Source organism: Macrotis lagotis, chromosome 2 (assembly GCF_037893015.1).
Source record: "Macrotis lagotis isolate mMagLag1 chromosome 2, bilby.v1.9.chrom.fasta, whole genome shotgun sequence".
Classification (NCBI taxonomy): domain Eukaryota; kingdom Metazoa; phylum Chordata; class Mammalia; order Peramelemorphia; family Peramelidae; genus Macrotis; species Macrotis lagotis.
In genome coordinates, this window is record NC_133659.1 from 156,871,055 (window position 1) to 156,888,667 (window position 17,613).

At 36.5% G+C, this 17,613-nt stretch overlaps 1 protein-coding gene and 1 non-coding gene across 3 annotated transcripts in view; both read left to right on the forward strand.

Annotated features, from left to right (window-relative positions):
- GNPAT (glyceronephosphate O-acyltransferase) overlaps positions 1 to 13,387 on the forward strand; it is a 51,824-nt gene extending 38,437 nt beyond the window's left edge. For both annotated transcript variants that reach the window (XM_074223050.1, XM_074223048.1), the window contains exons 10-16: positions 1,381 to 1,623; positions 2,560 to 2,639; positions 9,927 to 10,067; positions 11,276 to 11,375; positions 11,467 to 11,560; positions 12,710 to 12,771; positions 13,089 to 13,387. In XM_074223050.1, coding sequence (XP_074079151.1) covers positions 1,381 to 1,623; positions 2,560 to 2,639; positions 9,927 to 10,067; positions 11,276 to 11,375; positions 11,467 to 11,560; positions 12,710 to 12,771; positions 13,089 to 13,132 — 764 coding nt within the window. In that variant the 3' untranslated portion in view covers positions 13,133 to 13,387. The remainder of the gene's footprint in view (positions 1 to 1,380; positions 1,624 to 2,559; positions 2,640 to 9,926; positions 10,068 to 11,275; positions 11,376 to 11,466; positions 11,561 to 12,709; positions 12,772 to 13,088) is intronic.
- Positions 13,388 to 16,820: 3,433 nt separating this feature from the next.
- Positions 16,821 to 16,939, forward strand: LOC141515599 (5S ribosomal RNA). The gene has a single exon (XR_012476366.1). It is a non-coding gene; the product is annotated as a 5S ribosomal RNA (ribosomal RNA).
- The last annotated feature ends 674 nt before the right edge of the window (positions 16,940 to 17,613 follow it).

The following is a 17,613-nucleotide window of genomic DNA, read 5'->3' on the forward strand; positions in this document are numbered from 1 at the left end:
TACCTGACTTGAGTTCATAAATAGTATTTCTTTGAACAGTTATTTTTTTAGCCTGGAGATTTATATTTTCTTTATCATCTGTCTTTCAACTATGTGCATCTTACTTAGAGAACCCTCAAATTGGTTATGACAAACTTCCATTTCCTTCTTAAGGCATTTAACACTTTATCAGAGAATAGCAATCATCTAGTCCATCCTTCATGGAAATAATATCACCAACTGATAAGGGATCTTCACTTGTGCAAACTAGAACATTTACATCTTAGGATCTTTGAATGATTTTCTTTTCATGAATCCAGGATGCTAGTTTTGAACTAGTACAACTGGCTTGAGATGTTATCTCAGTAAAAAGAAATCTTGCAGGGATGACTAGGTGGCTCAGTGGATAGAGCACCAGCCCTGGAGTCAGGAGTACCTGAGTTCAAATGTGACCTCAGACACTTAATAATTACCTAGCTGTGTGGCCTTGGGCAAGCCACTTAACCCCATTGCCTTGCAAAAAAATAGGGAAAAAAATCTTGCAGACTTTTTGCCTCTTCGATCAAAGCACTTTCCCTCACTATTTTCCTCACATATATATTAGGCAATGGCATACACAATACCGATATTGCCATTTGGGAATTCTAATTCTAAGGTGGCATTCAAAATATGTTTTGTACCCATATTCTTTTACCAAAGATATATAGCAAGATATATCAATTTCATTTTTAATAGGTTTAATTTGGTGTGCATTTTTGGTTTAATTTTGTTAAAATGATGGTTGAAGTGTGGTATTATTTTTAAAAACTCCAGTTCAAGAGGTTATCAGATGATGAAGAAAAAAATGTTTTTAAATGTTAGAACCAAAGCATACAATATTCTTGGGTGACTGATGTATCTTTATTTTTTTATTCTTGATGAAAAGGGATGATGTAAGACTGTGTGACAAATATTATTAGAGGCCTTAAAATACAGAATTATGTTTAATGATGCTTATCCTTGGTTCTTTAAGAAGACCACAACATCAAGAGAAGTGATGCCATGGGGGCGGGGGGAGTTGAGTGCCTCACTTTCTCCTCCAGAGTCATCTGGGTCCAGTGACCAGATATGAATCAGGGTGACTAGACATGGCTCTGGATACGGAGCAGTCAGGGTTAAGTGACTTGCCCAAGGTCACCCAGCTAGTAAGTGTGACTAAAGCTGTTTTTGAGCTCCTCTTGTGCTCCTGAGTCCCGAGATCGGTGCACTTTCCACTGTGCCACCTAGCTGCCCTCAGAATAAATAGAATATGTTTAGAAATCCCTTAAAATCTTAAAAATATTTATAAGACCTAAACACATTATGGGGTCCCTTCCATTTCTTTCTGTCATTTGCCTGTATCTTCTGTCCTTATGTGTGCAGATAATATAGCTGCTGGGGAAGTTATACATTCTTCCCTTCTTCTGCATTCTAACATCATCAGTTTTAACAAGGATCATGTGGTTCTAAAAGAGGAAAGTGGAGAACCAGGAATTGTTGAAGGACTCGTCTTCCAGCATATCACTATGCTCATGTGTGTGGCCTACAGGAATCAGCTGCTTAACATTTTTGTCCGTCCTTCTTTTGTCGCTCTATCACTGCAAATGACACCTGGTTTCAGGAAAGGTAACTTTCTAGAATATAATTGCTTGTTGGAAAAGGTTTGTCTATAATTTGTAGTGTTTGCAGCCTTATTGATGTCCTATCTTCTGAAATACTGTATATTTAATTACATGGACTATGGAACCTGTAGTACCCATAGCAATCTTAAATCTTCTTGCCCAGGTATATAACCACCTAACTCCTTCCACTTCCAAATTTAGCTTTGCAAGGGCTCTCTGGGGCCAACTGGTTTAGTCTCTTTATTTTATGAGTAAGGAAACAGATAAGTTGAAGTGATATGATTTTTCACCTGAAAAAATACATAAAAGATGGAGAAATAATCATTCAACCAATGTATTTATGTACTAAGTACCACTTTAGGTCCTCTGGGCTACAAAAAGACCTTTCCAATAATGAGCTTATAATCTAGGTGAGAAGATAAGGGATGCCTAATAGTCATGTCTAGTGACAAAATTGTATATTAGTGTATAATGTACTGAAAAGGACAAAACACAGGGAACATGAGAACAGCAAGTGGTTGGAGATCCAAAGTTCCCTTCTTTCTCCATCAGGAAATCACTGGTGTGGGATAACTAAGAGGGAAACACGAGAGACATCTAAGGAACTTTGGTGAGCAATCTGAAACTTTGTTGATTACAAGTCCAATCTCAATAGAAATCTGGCTGTCATCGACTATAATTGTTAAAAAAAATACTGGGCTTTACTGAGGGAATTTGGTAATAGATGTTGAGGCTCCTATAAATTTTATCACATGGTTGATTTACACTTGTTTGAGTAGAGCTGAATTCTCATTTCTGGGGTATATGAGTAAGTGTTGGGACGGTGTCAGTTTTGAAATGTTGCACTTTATTTTATAGTATTCATTAGTATTTTCTAAAGATTTTGTTGGCTACCTTGTAAAAAGAGTATTGTAAACTTTGGTAATGAACTTATTTCCAGAGGACATCTACAGCTGCTTTGACTTCCTACGTGATGTGTTTTCAGATGAATTCATCTTCTTTCCAGGAAATGCACTGAAGGTAAAGCCTTTATAAACAAAACCAGCTTATGTGTACCTTGACTTCTGATGACATTAGTTACTTAGTGTAACAGGGTTCTGAAAGAGGCTAAGCTATATGTGGTTTGTCATTATTCTAAATCCAAGCATTTCTAACTTGTTTGTTGTGCTTCCTTCTTTCCCATGCTCTTAAGATATCTCTGATAATTTGAGGTAAAATTTATTGGAATCTGGAACAAGGAAAATTTAATACTTGGTTAAAATACAAGTTTTGATTAACATTCTACTCTTTCAATAATAATACCTTTTCCTATACTCCAAATGCTGTAATATTGAGTATCTTACCTTTTTTCCTGTCATGGATGCCTTTGGCAGTCTGTGAAGTCTATGGACCTCTTTTCAAAATAATATTTTTAAATGCATAAAATAAAATACATAGGATTATAAAGGAAACTAGTTATACTGAAATAAATATGTAATTTTTCTCCATCAAGATGATGGATCCCATTTTATGAACCCCTGATAGAACAGTTATAATTTTATCTTCTCCTAAAGTTATTCAGTTCTTTCCTTGATCCTTCCCTTCAAGGACTGAAAAAAATATTCCTTCCTGTTACCAATATATTCCAGTCTATTCCAAGCAGAGAGGATACTTCTATTAGGTGGCTCATAACTCATCCTTTCAGTGAAAGGCAATGTTCTTAATTTGACAAGAGTTTTTTTTTTTAAAAAATAAGATTTGTTGCCACTCTTAATCCATTTTTCCTTTCCTTGGATTTTGTGCTCACCTTTCATACTCTTTGCTAAAACACAAACTGAAAAGGACGTCATATAAATATTTATTCCTCAGTACTTTCAGTTGAATCATAAAGAGCAGGCTATTAATATATCTATGAGTCTACTATATTTTTTGTAAGATAGAATATCAATGTAAATGTTCTTGTAAATACTTACTTTCAGAAAGTTGTTAGGTAAGACACACTTCCTCTTTCTGGTAATATAAATAATGTTTAAGTATTTTGCTTTTTAATTCTGCCTACCTACCTTTCAGTACAAATACTGTAACCTTCCACACTAGTAGCATGTTTTACAAGTATAAAACCAATTGGTATAAAAGAATTATGGCTATTTTGAATAAAGAAGCCCTTTTCTTCCTTTGAAATACAGTGATTATATTTATTTAAAATAAATAAAGACATTCTGTCAAATATAGGAAAGCTATATACATAGTAACCACTTTTTCTTCTATGGAACTGAGCATTCTAAATTTGTTTTGCTTAATTATAGTTTATCAAATTTTTTTCATTTTTATATCTCATTTTATCTTTACTACAACACTATGAGGTATGCAAAAGAGGTAAGTTGTCCAAGTCACAAGACTCCTAGGCAATGTTTTTTCTCCATACCATTTGCTTCTTTACATAAATCATATATGACTTAACAAATTTCACATAATTTAAAAAATTTTTACATAATTAAAATTCTGTTAAATAATCACAAAAACTATACTTAATATAATTTAATTTTTGAATGGCACTTGAGAATCTTGCCTTTTCATAATCATTATAAACATAGTTATTGTTATTACACAGGGGAAATGTAATTATATTAGTTAATAGAAATTTCCATTTGAGGGTATGCTAGATTTGCAGTAGTTCTATCTTCACCAAATGGCTCAGCTTTTAAATCATTGAAGGAAAAGTTAAATGAATATAGTAAAAAAATAAAGAGTAAAATTAAAAGTGTGTCAAAATGATTAATGCATTTCAGACCTAGATAAATCTTAACTAAAAAATAAAAAAACAAAGGATCTGAATGGAATTTTAGAAAAGTTGGATATGTTAGACTTCTGAAGAATATTAAATGAGAATATACTTATTCTCAGCTGAACCATACATTAGTACCTTAAAAAATATTTAGAGAGTTTCTCATGTTGCCTCCTGTTGACAAAGAAGAGTTTGGATTTTCTTTCGCATTATGAACATTAGCTCTGTTTGTGGCACATGTGTTGTGCAGTATTTTGAGTTGTCTCTGACTCTTTCTGACCCCATTTGGGATTTCTTTAGGGGTTTTTTTGGGGGGTTTTTTTAGATTTTTTTTCAAGGCATTAATGGAGTTAAGTGGCTTGCCCAAGGCCACACGGCTAGGTAATTATTTGAACCCAGGTACTCCTGACTCCAAGGCTGGTGCTCTTTTCACTGTGCCACCTAGCCACCCCACTGTGCCACCTAAGCCGCCCCCCATTTGGGATTTCTTGGCAGAGATACAGGAGTGGTTTGCCCTTTCCCTCATTTTCACATTTTTACAGATGAGAAAACTGGGGTAAACAGGGTGAAGTGACTTAACCAGGGTCACACAACTAGTAAGTGTCTGAGTCTGGATATGAACTCACAGAGGCTAGTGTTTACCTGGCACACAGTAGTTCACTTCTAGAAGGGTACTTATAAGTTCATTACCAGGAGAATAATTACTGAGTAAGGAATTTTCTAGTAATGAAAATCATTACCATGAATCAAGAATTATTAAAGGACTTTTCTAAAGAATTCTATATTCTTTCAGTGATTAGGGAACTGAAAAAATATTGTTCTTTGGGAACTTCACTTGCAGTGACACACAGATTCATGGTTTTATCAGTGAAAAATTTTTTAAAAACAAAGGAATTTCCTAGAGATAGAATTATGTGAACTAACATGGCACAAATAAACAGAGGCAAAAGAAACTAAAAAAAAAAACTGCCTAGACAGTGATAATCGTGCAAATATGGACTGAGATGAAGACTGAGTCTTGAAACTTGAGTCCCTAAAAAATCTGTAGCTAACAGGAAAACAGAAATGGAGAGTAGAATGACCAAAAAGAATACCTGTAGACAGTATTTTCTAATATCCCAGTTTTCATTTAAATAGAGTGTATCCTTGTCCTACTGTATTGAAGGGTAATGCAGGGGTGTTTGACTTTCAATATGAGGGAATCACCATCTAGGCATGGGGACCAAACACTTGCTACTTTATTCAAATTGTCACTATTTACATTCTGCTCAATTACATGTCATTTGATTTAGAATAATATATCATTTTGTCTGGTGTGGTTGAGAAATATATTAGAACCAGGAGCCCAGCACTGTGGTTTTGAATAGGTAACTGCTTCCAAAAATGCCATAAGCCTAGTTGTGACTAAGGAAGTGGACATATCAAGGGGACCCCATGTTGCCAAAAAAATGGCCCTTGACCCATGCAAATTCCATGTGCTATTGCCATGAAGAGGGTAGTGGCAAAAATATATGCTAGATACAAAATAGGTTTTAGTTATTTGCTGTTAACTAAATATGTGTTCAACAACTTGGTAAAAATGCCATTGGAATATTTGGATATTGACATTCTAACTACAAATGAGTCAGAAAGAAAGGGGAAGAAATTTCAGCTAAATGAAAAGATACCTCACAGTTCTCAGTAAAGCCAATTAAAAAATTAATAGAGTTGCTTTCATCATTTCTCCAAAGGAAAAAAGACATCCTTTGGGAGGAACAATTAAGTCATCTTAAATTGCATTACTCATAAAAAGAACTTATGTCAAAATCTATTGCAAAGAATGAGGAGGTAGAGAAATTCTATGAAGACCAATAAGACCCTCCAAGCCCAATCAACATATATTATAATACTCTATAGCCTCTTTTATGAAGGTGGGGAAAGCAGGGAGACATATAGCTTGAAGATCAAGAAATGAATGGGACCAAAAGTTTGGAGACTTCATAGAAATCTCATAATTTTATGTAATGATTATTTTCCTTAAGAAGAATATAAACATGGCAGCTAGGTGGATAGAGCACCAGACCTTGCGTCAGAAAGACTTGAGTTCAAATCCAGCCTCAGACATTTGATACTTAAGAACTATGTGACTTTGGTCAAGTAACTTTGCCTGACCAAAAAAAAAAAGAATGTGAAGAATGACTAGCCATGATGAACATTGAATAACATCACAAGAAATCTAATTTAAATATTAACATATAGGAAATAACTGCTTACTAATTTTGAGATAATTTTTAAAAATATGTTATCTTTTGGGGTGGCTAGGTGGCACAGTGGATAGAGCACCAGCCCTGGAGTCAGGAGTACCTGAGTTCAAATCCAACCTCAGATACTTAATAATTACCTAGCTGTGTGGCCTTGGGCAAGCCACTTAACCCCATCTGCCTTGCAAAAACCTTGAGATATATATATATATATATATATATATATATATATATATATATATATATATATATATATAATCTTTTGTTCTTACATCAACTTAATTTCCTTCAAATTCTACATTGTAATAAAAGTAAAAGAGGGAGGAGGAAGCAGCTCAATACAGTCAATACATTAATCAAATATGAAAATATTTGCAGTATTTGATATCCATCATTCTCCCTCTCTACAAAAAGAGGAGGTGCATTTTCTCAATTATTTTCTGAGGCCAAGCTTGTTTATCTATTGTTAAGCATTTAAAAGACTGCTCATTTAATGCATTTAAGGGACTTCATGTTTAGTTTCAAGTTTTTGTACTCTCAGCTTCTATGTTATTTTCCTGGTTCTGCTTCCTTCATTCAGCATTAGTCCATAAAAATCTTCTGATATTTCTCTGAAGTCTTTGTACTCATTTCTTCCTATTAAAATACATTAATATACATTCCTCAATTAATAGGCATTTTCTTTGTTCCCAATTCTTTTTTTTATCATAAGAAATACTGTCATGTCAATGTATACCATGGAAACAATGTAAAGACTGGCAAATTGCCTTCTGTGGGGGGAGGGAAGTAAGATTAGCAGAAAAATTGTATAAATCAAAATAAAATCTTTTTTAAAAAGTTAAAATAAAGAAAAACGTGGCAAGGGCTAAATCCCATTTTAAGGGGAAAAAATACTATCATGAATATTTTGATGTATAAAGGTCTTTTTTCCCCCTCTCTTATCTCTTACCTAGCATTTGGAACTCCAGGTCAGAGGGTATAGACATTTTAGTTCCCTTTTAAAGCACAATTTCCATATTGCTTTCCAGAATCATTGACTCAGTTCACAGTTCTTTCAGAAATAAGTGCCTTTCTTGTGAGAGCCATTTCTTAATCAGAGGTCTATATGTAGTCAGACTTGTAAGTGTATTGATCACAAGTAACAATTTTTAAATGATATCATATAATTAAAACAATTTTTTTCCATCTATATTTAAGTAAACTTTTGTTTTTCACTTCCTAATTCATTCCCTTTCTTCTTCCCCTCTCTTATCCATTGAGAAGGCAATAAAAACAAAACAAATACATATGCCGAATCATACATATGTTATGTATGCTCAAAACAAATTCCTGAATTAGCCATGTATGAGAAAAAAAAAAGAAAGAAAATTTGCATAAGCTTGTACTCTGAGTCCATCACCTCTCCATTTGGATTTGTGGTTTGTCATTACATCAGTCAGACTTCCTAAGTAATTCAAAGTAAATAGACTGTTTTATAAAGGCATAATGAATAAAGAAACAGTGAATCATTACAATTTCTTGTAGAAGTTTAAACAATATAAATCACCATTGTCAGAAAGCCAAAAAATCCTAGGAAACTATCTTAGTCAACAAATCTTTGATCTGTTTGCTAAATGGATAACTATGTTGACCAAAGATGAATGTAAATTCATTGGAAAATCTTAGGGTGTTTTAGGGAGAGGTGAATTATATGAGTAGTGCTCAGATACTCAGATGATCTCTCTGATCACATCACTTCTGAAATTTCCTCCAGTGATGAAAATCAAATCTCACCCATGCCTACCCATACTGATTCTTGTTCATGTCCTCCAATATGTTCATCACAGGAGGTCCACCCTATGTGCTGGAAGCCCACTTAGATTTCTCTTATAAATGGGGGAATGTAAATCCATAAAGATGACGTAGACAAACCCTGTGATTGCATTTTGTGAGGACGGTGTGATGCAGTTATATATTTCCCATTTTCTGATAAGTTAACTTCACAGTCCTTGCCCTCCCCCTGCCCTCTTAGCTCACATTACCCCAACTCCTCACCAGACTATCCCTTGCCACTGCTAGCTAGATTGTGCAAGTGTTGATCCATCATGTTGACATAATCAGATCCCAGAAATAGTTATGTCCCTCACCCTAGCATATCCTGTTTCCCAGATCCCCTTTTGGGTACCATAGGCTCTCTTCAGGAGTGGGCTTTGTGCTCTCTGCTCTGGGACAGTGACTCCCCACTACTCCCAACTTACCTTTCTGTTTTCTATGGAACAGTGAATTGCCCAAGATGACTAGATATGAATGGGTTCCAGTATGCATCACAGAGCTCATTATTATTTTTCTCCCACAATCCACCCAGTCTTCTCAATTTCCTGAGGGTACCATCAATTTTATAGTTGCTCAAAATCACAACTTTGATGTCATCTTCAACTCCATACTCTCCCTGACTTCACATATCCAGACAGTTGCCAAACTTGTCATCTTGAACTCTACATTATAGTTAGTTTCTGTCTTTTTCTCTCTACTCACAGCAAATACCTTGGATCAGATCCTTAAATCATTTCTTATCTGGACTATTGAAGTAGTGTCCTAATTGGTTTTCTTGCCTTCAGTGTTTCCCTTCCAATCCATATTCCATACAACTTCCTAAAGTCATTTTCTTAAAATGGCCTTGTCACTCCCTTATTGATTCTATAATCATTTATTAATTCATCTTTGCCTCATCCTCCATTAATTTCTATTTATCCGTGTTTCATAATGTGCATAATAGTACAGTAGGCATTTATATAATTGCTAAATATGGAAATATATGTATCAGGAGTATGTGATTTCTTTTTAGTAGTAACACATTATCCAAATAGGAGATCAGTATAGAAGAGAAATAAAGATGAAACTTGGAACAACTCTAGATCAGGACATGCCAAAGATCAATATTCCTATTTAAGATTATAGGGTCTGGTTATGCTAAACTCAAAGCATATATAGGTTTGCAGTAGTGATAGATTCTTCTATATGAGTTGACAGGTAAATGTGATCCAAAGGAAGCTATGTCAATTTTCTAAGTCATACAATTTTTATTTTTGTTATTTTTGTGTTTGTTTTTTCAAAATTCACACATACATTTTTAGGGGATTATTTACCAAAATGTCTGCAGGGCTGCCAACTTCCTCTTCAACCATTTGAAAGGTTGTTCAATTAACTACAATGTTGGTGTTTTTCCTAGGAGGAAGAGGCCTGACTACATTTGTTGAGGGTAGTAGTCCACTTAACTCCCAGTTGGCAAATATGATTTTTCTGTTTCCTTTTGCCTCTTTTTAGGACTTTGAAGAAGGCTGTTACCTGCTTACTAAAAATGAAACCATTCAAGTGACTCCACAAGACATTTTAGTTACAGACAAAGGAGATTCTGTGGTATCATTTTTAGTGTTACTCTTTAAGCCCTTTGTGGAAAGTTACCGGGTATGTAATTGTTGATAAATTCTCTCCTTTCTCCCATCCTATCAAAGATTTCTTCTCAAAATTTGACCTGTCTTCTATCAGATAATATACTTCAATAAGAGAGATGGCTAGATGATGCAGTGGATAGAGGACCAGCCCTGGAGTCAGGAGTACCTGATTTCAAATGTGACCTCAGATGCTTAATAATTACCTAGCTGTGTGGCCTTGGGCAAGTCATTTAACCCCATTGCCTTGCAAAAACTAAAAACAAAAATATACTTCAATAAGAGCCTGCTTGGGACGGCTAGGTGATGCAGTAGAAAAAGTACCGGCCCTGGAGTCAGGAGTACCTGGGTTCAAATCCTGTCTCAGACACTTAATAATTACCTAGCTGTGTGGCCTTGTGCGAGCCACTTAACTCCATTTGCCTTGCAAAAAAAAAAACCTAAAAAAAAATAAGAGTCTGCTCTCCCATTCCCTAGCATTTTGAGTCCTGCAGTAGTCGTCTACAGAAATTTCAAATAGGGTTAGAATTTCTATAATAAATGCCATTTGAGTGCTGCCTCATATACAGGTTCAAAATTGACTAGATTTTTTAAAATCTTGTCAAGAAATAAACACTGAAGATTAGCCATGCAAGAGAAAAAGCAGCCCACTTTTGAATTACCAATGGGAATTAAAAAACTATTGATAGTGCCTTGTTGAGATTTTACTTTGGTGAAGTTTCTCTTAACCAAAAGTATCATATCTTCGTTTAGGCTGATCCATTTACTTTATCCTTACATAGTACATAATATGCATAAATGTGAAATATGCACAGATTTCACAGAATTTCAAAGGTAACCTAAACTTTTAGTTTTTAACTGAAAATATAATCTACATATAGTCATCCAGTTTTCACTTAAAGACTTCTTAGTGAGAAAGAATCCTGTTATTTCCCAAGTCAGGTCATTCTATTTTTGGATAACTTCAATGGTTAAGTTTTCCCTTCAGTTGAAATGAAAGCTGCATGCTCTTCAAACTTTACCCATTTGGGACCAAATGGGACAAGTCTCATTTCTCCTGTGATTTATCTTTGGGTAGCAAGCTCTCTTGACAGTACTTCAGACTCTCTTGCCTGAATAATGATACATGTTTTCTGCCGTTACACCACTAAATCCTGTAATTTAGGTAGTCATTGATGGGGTTTAAAATCTATTTCTTTCTCTTCTCCCCCCTTAAAAATTCAGAGAATTTGCCAGTATCTCCTGAAAGAAGAAAATGAGTCCTTCACTGAGAAGCAGTACTTAACTGGGCTGAGAAACTACACTTACTATCTTCTTGAATCAGGTCAGTTTCACATTCACAGTGGGGGTGGGGGGGGGCCTTCTTTTAATGCATGTTCAAAAAGTCCATTGACTTTCACTTGCTTTCTTTTTAGGAGATTGTCAGTGTTATGAGCTGCTTTCTTCTGATGTGCACAAAAATGCATTAGCAGCCCTTGTTCGACTTGGTGCAGTAACAAAAAAAAAGACGTAAGTGATATTATTTTGCTGATGGTTCTCTCGGCAACAGATTATAATTGATGTGACTTTTATATGACAATACTTAATGAGCCTATATATATGTTGGTTCAGTGTGCATCATGTGTATGTGATTTAGATAAGATAGACAGATGATACAATATATTTGTATTTATTCACATTTGAAGAGGACTCAACATGAAGAGGACTAATTAGCCAAATATTTCAACCCTTTTTGTACTATGGATTCAAAGAGTATCCTTAATTAGTTCCCTCAAAAGAAGTAAATGTTTAAATAAATAAAAATAAAAAACAAATCTATATCCCTATCAACTTTGTATTTATTTTTTTCAGGCAGTTATTTAATTTTAATAATACTTGTTATGTTTAAATAGTTGGCAATACATGAAGAGAAAAACCTTCAGATGTTTATACATGTCAACTTTGTATTTAAAGAGAAATAAGTAGGGTTAATTTTATCACATATTGTGTGAATAACTCAGCCACCTAATATTTATTCATTTAGGCTTTGATCATTAGACTAGGGATTCTCTTGGGCAGTATTGCAACCAAAATGTCTAGATTTAGGTTCTCAGGTTCTCTTCTGTGTTTTCTAAATCAGAATGTCCTCAGTACTAGGACTTAAGTGATCTTGTGTTTATTTTCTTCATTCCCTGCCGCCCCCCCATGGAAATATGTTCTGTGGATAAGATTTGACAAATTTATTCACTCCAAAGTATAAATAATAGATAACAGTTCATGTGTTAGCCTTCTTAAACCTTCAATATGTTAACCTTTTAGTAGGTGCCTCATCCCTCTTAGCTGTGTTAAGAGGAATGAAGCTGAAAGGGAGAATTGAAAACCTGAACCATTAAATGACACCACTTGAGTAATATCAGCAACATTTATTTTTATTTTTTTTAGATTTTTCAAGGCAATAGGGTTAAGCGGCTTGCCCAAGGTCACACGGCTAGGTAATTATTAAGTGTCTGAGGCTAGATTTGAACTCAGGTACTCCTGACTCCAAGGCCAGTGCTCTATCCACTGCACCACCTAGCCACCCTAGCAACATTTATTATTAAAGTGTCTCCTGAGTGAGACAATAAACATTACAATTTACCCTTTTTTTGGTGAAATAACATTATGAATTTTTTCTCTTAGAACTGATGAGTGTACTTATAAGGTGAATGATGAAGCCACCATAAAGTTAGAAGAAATGCTTGGTAAGTTCCACTTATCAAAAAGTGATGGTGACACATGCATGTAATCCCTGGAGATTACTGGAAAGGCTCATGAAGAAAGATCCCTGAGCTGAGGAGTTATGAATTGGAGAAAGATTAAACTGATCAGGCATCCAACTTGATAGAACCTAGCAGAAAATAACGGTCTTTTGGCATAGAATTTAAAATGAACCTGATGAATGAGATGTTCTCGATTGGAGCATTAATGCTTAAATAGTATAATACACAAGGAAATAGTGCCATGGAAACTGTTTATTTAGTTTCATTATGTACTACATTTCTTCTTACTTTCTTTTTAGGTGCCAAAATACCCATAGGAAAACCAGTGACAGCTAGACTTTAACGTTTCCTTGCAGTTGGATAAGGAAGAATGTTACACAATGACTGTTTAAAAACAAAGCAGGAATTTAAAAGAAAATACATTGCCTTTAATGCCTCGGACTCAACTTCTTTGGAAGAATCTAATAAAGGAGAAAAAGTATTCAGCTGAAGTAATGAGTGTGGGCCTTTGAACCCTGATGATAAAAACTGCATTTGTATCATCTTCCCTGAATATTTTTGAATAAAGTATTCTTTTGGATACATATTTGGAAAAACATATCACAACTACTACTTCACTACCAACAGCTTCTTACATAGGGTATTTCATTTCTGTAGATTTCTTCATTAATGTGTAACTTAGAAAATAAAATGTTTAAATAATTAAAAAAAAGGTATGGAAAGGGATTGATCATCTATTCCAATTGTAATGCCTTCTTTAAAAACAATTGTTACAAATACCATGATAAAATAAATGCAAATGCCAATTTATTACTTCATAGTGATCTAAAACCACAGTATATTTAAATTGCCCACAAGAGTTAACAACTCTTACTTAAAACAAAATGAATCATGCCTTGAATCTATAAACAACGGAAAGCTGTGAGAGCTAAAATATTTATTCTACTGGTTGTAAGAAGAGAGTTAGGATGAGAACTCACTGAAAGAAAATTTTTAAAAAATTTTTTCAAAGGGAAAGATCAATTCACCTATTCTAGAATTACTTTCCTCATACTTATAGGATTAGAGAAACGGTTCCCTTGCTATCTGAGCCATGGTGTGAAATGGCCATCCTTTCCAATAATTTTTTTACTTGTATTTATAATCCTGAAACACTGGTAGTTATGCTTCAGAATTCTTCTTGCATCCCATTATCACTTGGGGCTTTCCCTTTACCATCTTCACTCAGTGATATCTTCTCCATTTTTTGAAATTAATTGAATATATATTTGGCATTCAATAAGATTCTGGTAACTACTGTAGAACACTCTCCTTCCTTCCTTTAATCAAATTGATACTTAGCTCAGTCTTTCTTTCCTAGCTCTTCATACTAGAGGAATTTAACAGACATATTGATACTTCATAGAATCTAACTTCCCTTCCACAACTAATTACTCATTGCCCATTGTTCCATCCCATCAAAGCTACACATAGAAGAAGAAATGGATATACCCTTGATCTTGGCCAACATTAAAGAACTCAGAAATTTCCCATCATTTGCCTTCCCCTTTCAGCCTCCCAGCTACTCATTCTTGCCATGTCTTCCAATCATTTGGCTCCTCAATTCTTGCCCAGGGGCATTACTTCAGCACTGGCTATATGTTTCTCCCTTCTCCATCAAGACCCACTGGTGAATTAGTTCAACCAATACCATGCTCTCTACACTGAAGGCACTTTAATTTGCCAACTTCCAAGTTTGAATCCTTGCCATAATACACTAACTTCAATTCTATTCATACACTGCTGAAAGAAACAAGAATTCAGTGAAACCATGCTGTTTGGGTCCATTACAAACATGGGTTATATAATGGACTCTCAACCATAGCTAGGCAATACTTATACTCTTCCTTAATCCACCTATTTATCCTATTCATCATAGACACTTGTAAACAAGTGTGTTGTAAACAATTTCACTTAGCCCATCTCAAAACTTACCATAGCTCATAAATACTCTCCCATGAATCCCCCTTGACACCCTTATACCCTTTTCTCCCTAACACTTCTTCCTCCTGCTTCTACCTGATGGATAATTTTTCAGTTTTCTGTGCAGTATCTTCCAGTTAGAGGTCATGTCCTCTAACTGAGAATGTTCTTCAAGTAACTGGCCAGTGCCTTTTAATATTCACATTTAGGGTGGCTAGGTGGTGCAGTGGATGGAGCACCGGCCTTGGAGTCAGGAGTACCTGGGTTCAAATCCGGTCTCAGACACTTAATAATTATCTAGCTGTGTGGCCTTGGGCAAGCCACTTAACCCCTTTGCCTTGCAAAAAACCTAAAAAAAACCACACACACACAAAAATACATTTAATGATCTCACGAACTCCCATGCATTCCATTACCATTTCTATTATAATAAAATTCAAATTATTTATCTAGTCCTAAAACTAGTTAATCTTCTGACTTCCAGTGCTACAAGTGTCCACTTTAAATCCAACATGTCCTAAATAGAAGTCATCTTTTCCTCCTAAATCCTTGGGATTTCCTGACTTAAATACTAATCTTAATACTAATATCTATAAACAGTTGCTCAGAATCTACCTAGGTGTCAGCATTAATTTCACTCCCCAAAATAAACATACCATTTATTGCCAAGTGCTTTGGGAGATTGCCTTCATAATATCTCTTCCCACCCCCCCTCCCCTTTTATAATTCGGACTATTTCAATAGCATTCTGTTTAACCTCTTTGTCTGGAATTATTTCCCAACAACAGTCCATCCTCCAACTTCAAAGTGATTTTCAATCTGGCTATATCAAACCTATTTCATAAATACTAGTTACTTCGTATCAGGATAAAAAAAACTGCCTCTTAAAGTCTGGAAACCTAGCATCTTCCCAGTTTGTTTCCTAAAGCCTACTCCATTTAATTTGGTGTCCACTGACAGGTTCCTGTGCTAATAATCTATGATATATATGTTTTTCTTCTCTTTGTTTCTTCAAGCACTTTCACTGTAACAGGAATAAAAATCTTCCAAAAAGAATGCTCCTCCACTAGAAACCATTCAGTACTCAACAAATGGGAGACCCTTAGGAAAAAATGGTAAGAATAAACTGTACAATAAAAATACAAGAAAAGCATGCTAAGGAAGTCAGTGAGCCCCTCAACAGAAAAATATAGATTTGGCACTAAAAAGAGGCACACAATATAACCCACTGATTGAAGTTGGTGATTTAAAGTCATTACATTTCAAGCACTACCTCTCAAATTCAAGAAATAAAGTACCACTAAGTGAAAGGAGTTGGCAAAAAAAAATTCATTGCATGGCAGGGGCATCTCCTCTGTGACTACAAAAGAACAAAACAATAAAAGATGCAGAAGGTGAGAAAAAGGTAAAAGGTTGCCTTTCTTTTCCCTATATTAAACGATAAAAAACAGGAAGACCATTTCTTGATTAAGAAGACAAAAGTATTCAGGCTTAAAAGGCAGGATTCATCAGTTAAAGACAAGAGAAAAGTAAAAAAAAGAAAAAGAAAAATGTATTAAAACTACTGCCATTACAAAAAGTGAGACTGCTGCTGGACCACAAAAGTAGGACGAAAGGACCTAGGACCAGACTGGTGGAGTCTGGCAAAAATAAGAGGAAAGGGGCAGGGCATGGGAGAGCATTGTACCCAAAGACCAAGACAACAGAATTTGATAAGTTTGGAGATGTCTATACCCTGGGACGGTCTCGTGATAAAGACTACCCAAATCAGACAACTGCTGAGTGTTCAGGGCATAGGGTTTTTACGGGGGGGGGGGGGGGGGGGGGGGGGAATGAGAGCAATCAGCATACAGACAAGAAAAGAGCAGTTAGTTATATTATCTTGACATATACATATGTAAACAATGTTCCAGGGGTGAAACAGAGTCAGGGTATTTAGGCAGCAGTGGCGTGCGGCGTGCGGCGTGCGGCCTGGACCTCCTAAGGGGCGCAGGAGCCAAGGCGGTTGGAGGGGAGCGCGGGCGGAGTCCCTGGGCAAGCTCTTGACGCTTCCCGGAGAAGCTTTCTGTGTCTACGGCCATACCACCCTGAACGCGCCCGATCTCGTCTGATCTCGGAAGCTAAGCAGGGTCGGGCCTGGTTAGTACTTGGATGGGAGACCGCCTGGGAATACCGGGTGCTGTAGGCTTTTGGCCTTGTCCGTCCCCCTTTTGCTGCAGCTCCGGTCAGGGCGGGGGCCCGGGCCAGAGGCACGGCCACCCCCCCTGTCCGGGGCCCCAATCCGCACTCCATGGGCTGGCCGCGTCCCCCCGGCCACCCGCGCCCCCCACGGCCTTTCTCCACGGCCCGCCCCCGCCACCCCCACCCCCCCACCCCCCAGGGGTCACTCTCCCAGCCAACTGCTTGCCTGCGCCCCGGGCCTCCCGCCGCGCTGCTTTTCTAACCGGAGTGCTGGCACCCCTCAGGCCCACCCACTGTCTCTCCCACCACTTCATTCGTTCCTGCAGTCGCTCACTCGTTCCTTCCTTCAGGCACTCCATTCGTTCCTTCTTTCCTTGACCCATTCAGTCCTTCCTTCGGACATTCCCTCGTGCCTCCCTTCCTTCACCCATTCATTGCTTCCTGCGGCCATTCATTCATTCCTTCCTTCCATCCTTCCTTCCTTCCTTCCTTCCTTCCTTCCTTCCTTCCTTCCTTCCTTCATTCAATCCTTCCTTCCTTCCTGCAGCCATTCATTCCTTCCTCCCTTCCGTCACCCATTCCTCTCTTCCTGCGGCCATTCATTCATTCATTCATTCATTCCTTCATTCCTTCATGCAATCCTTCCTTCCTCCTTTCCCCCATTCCTTCCTTTGGCCTTTC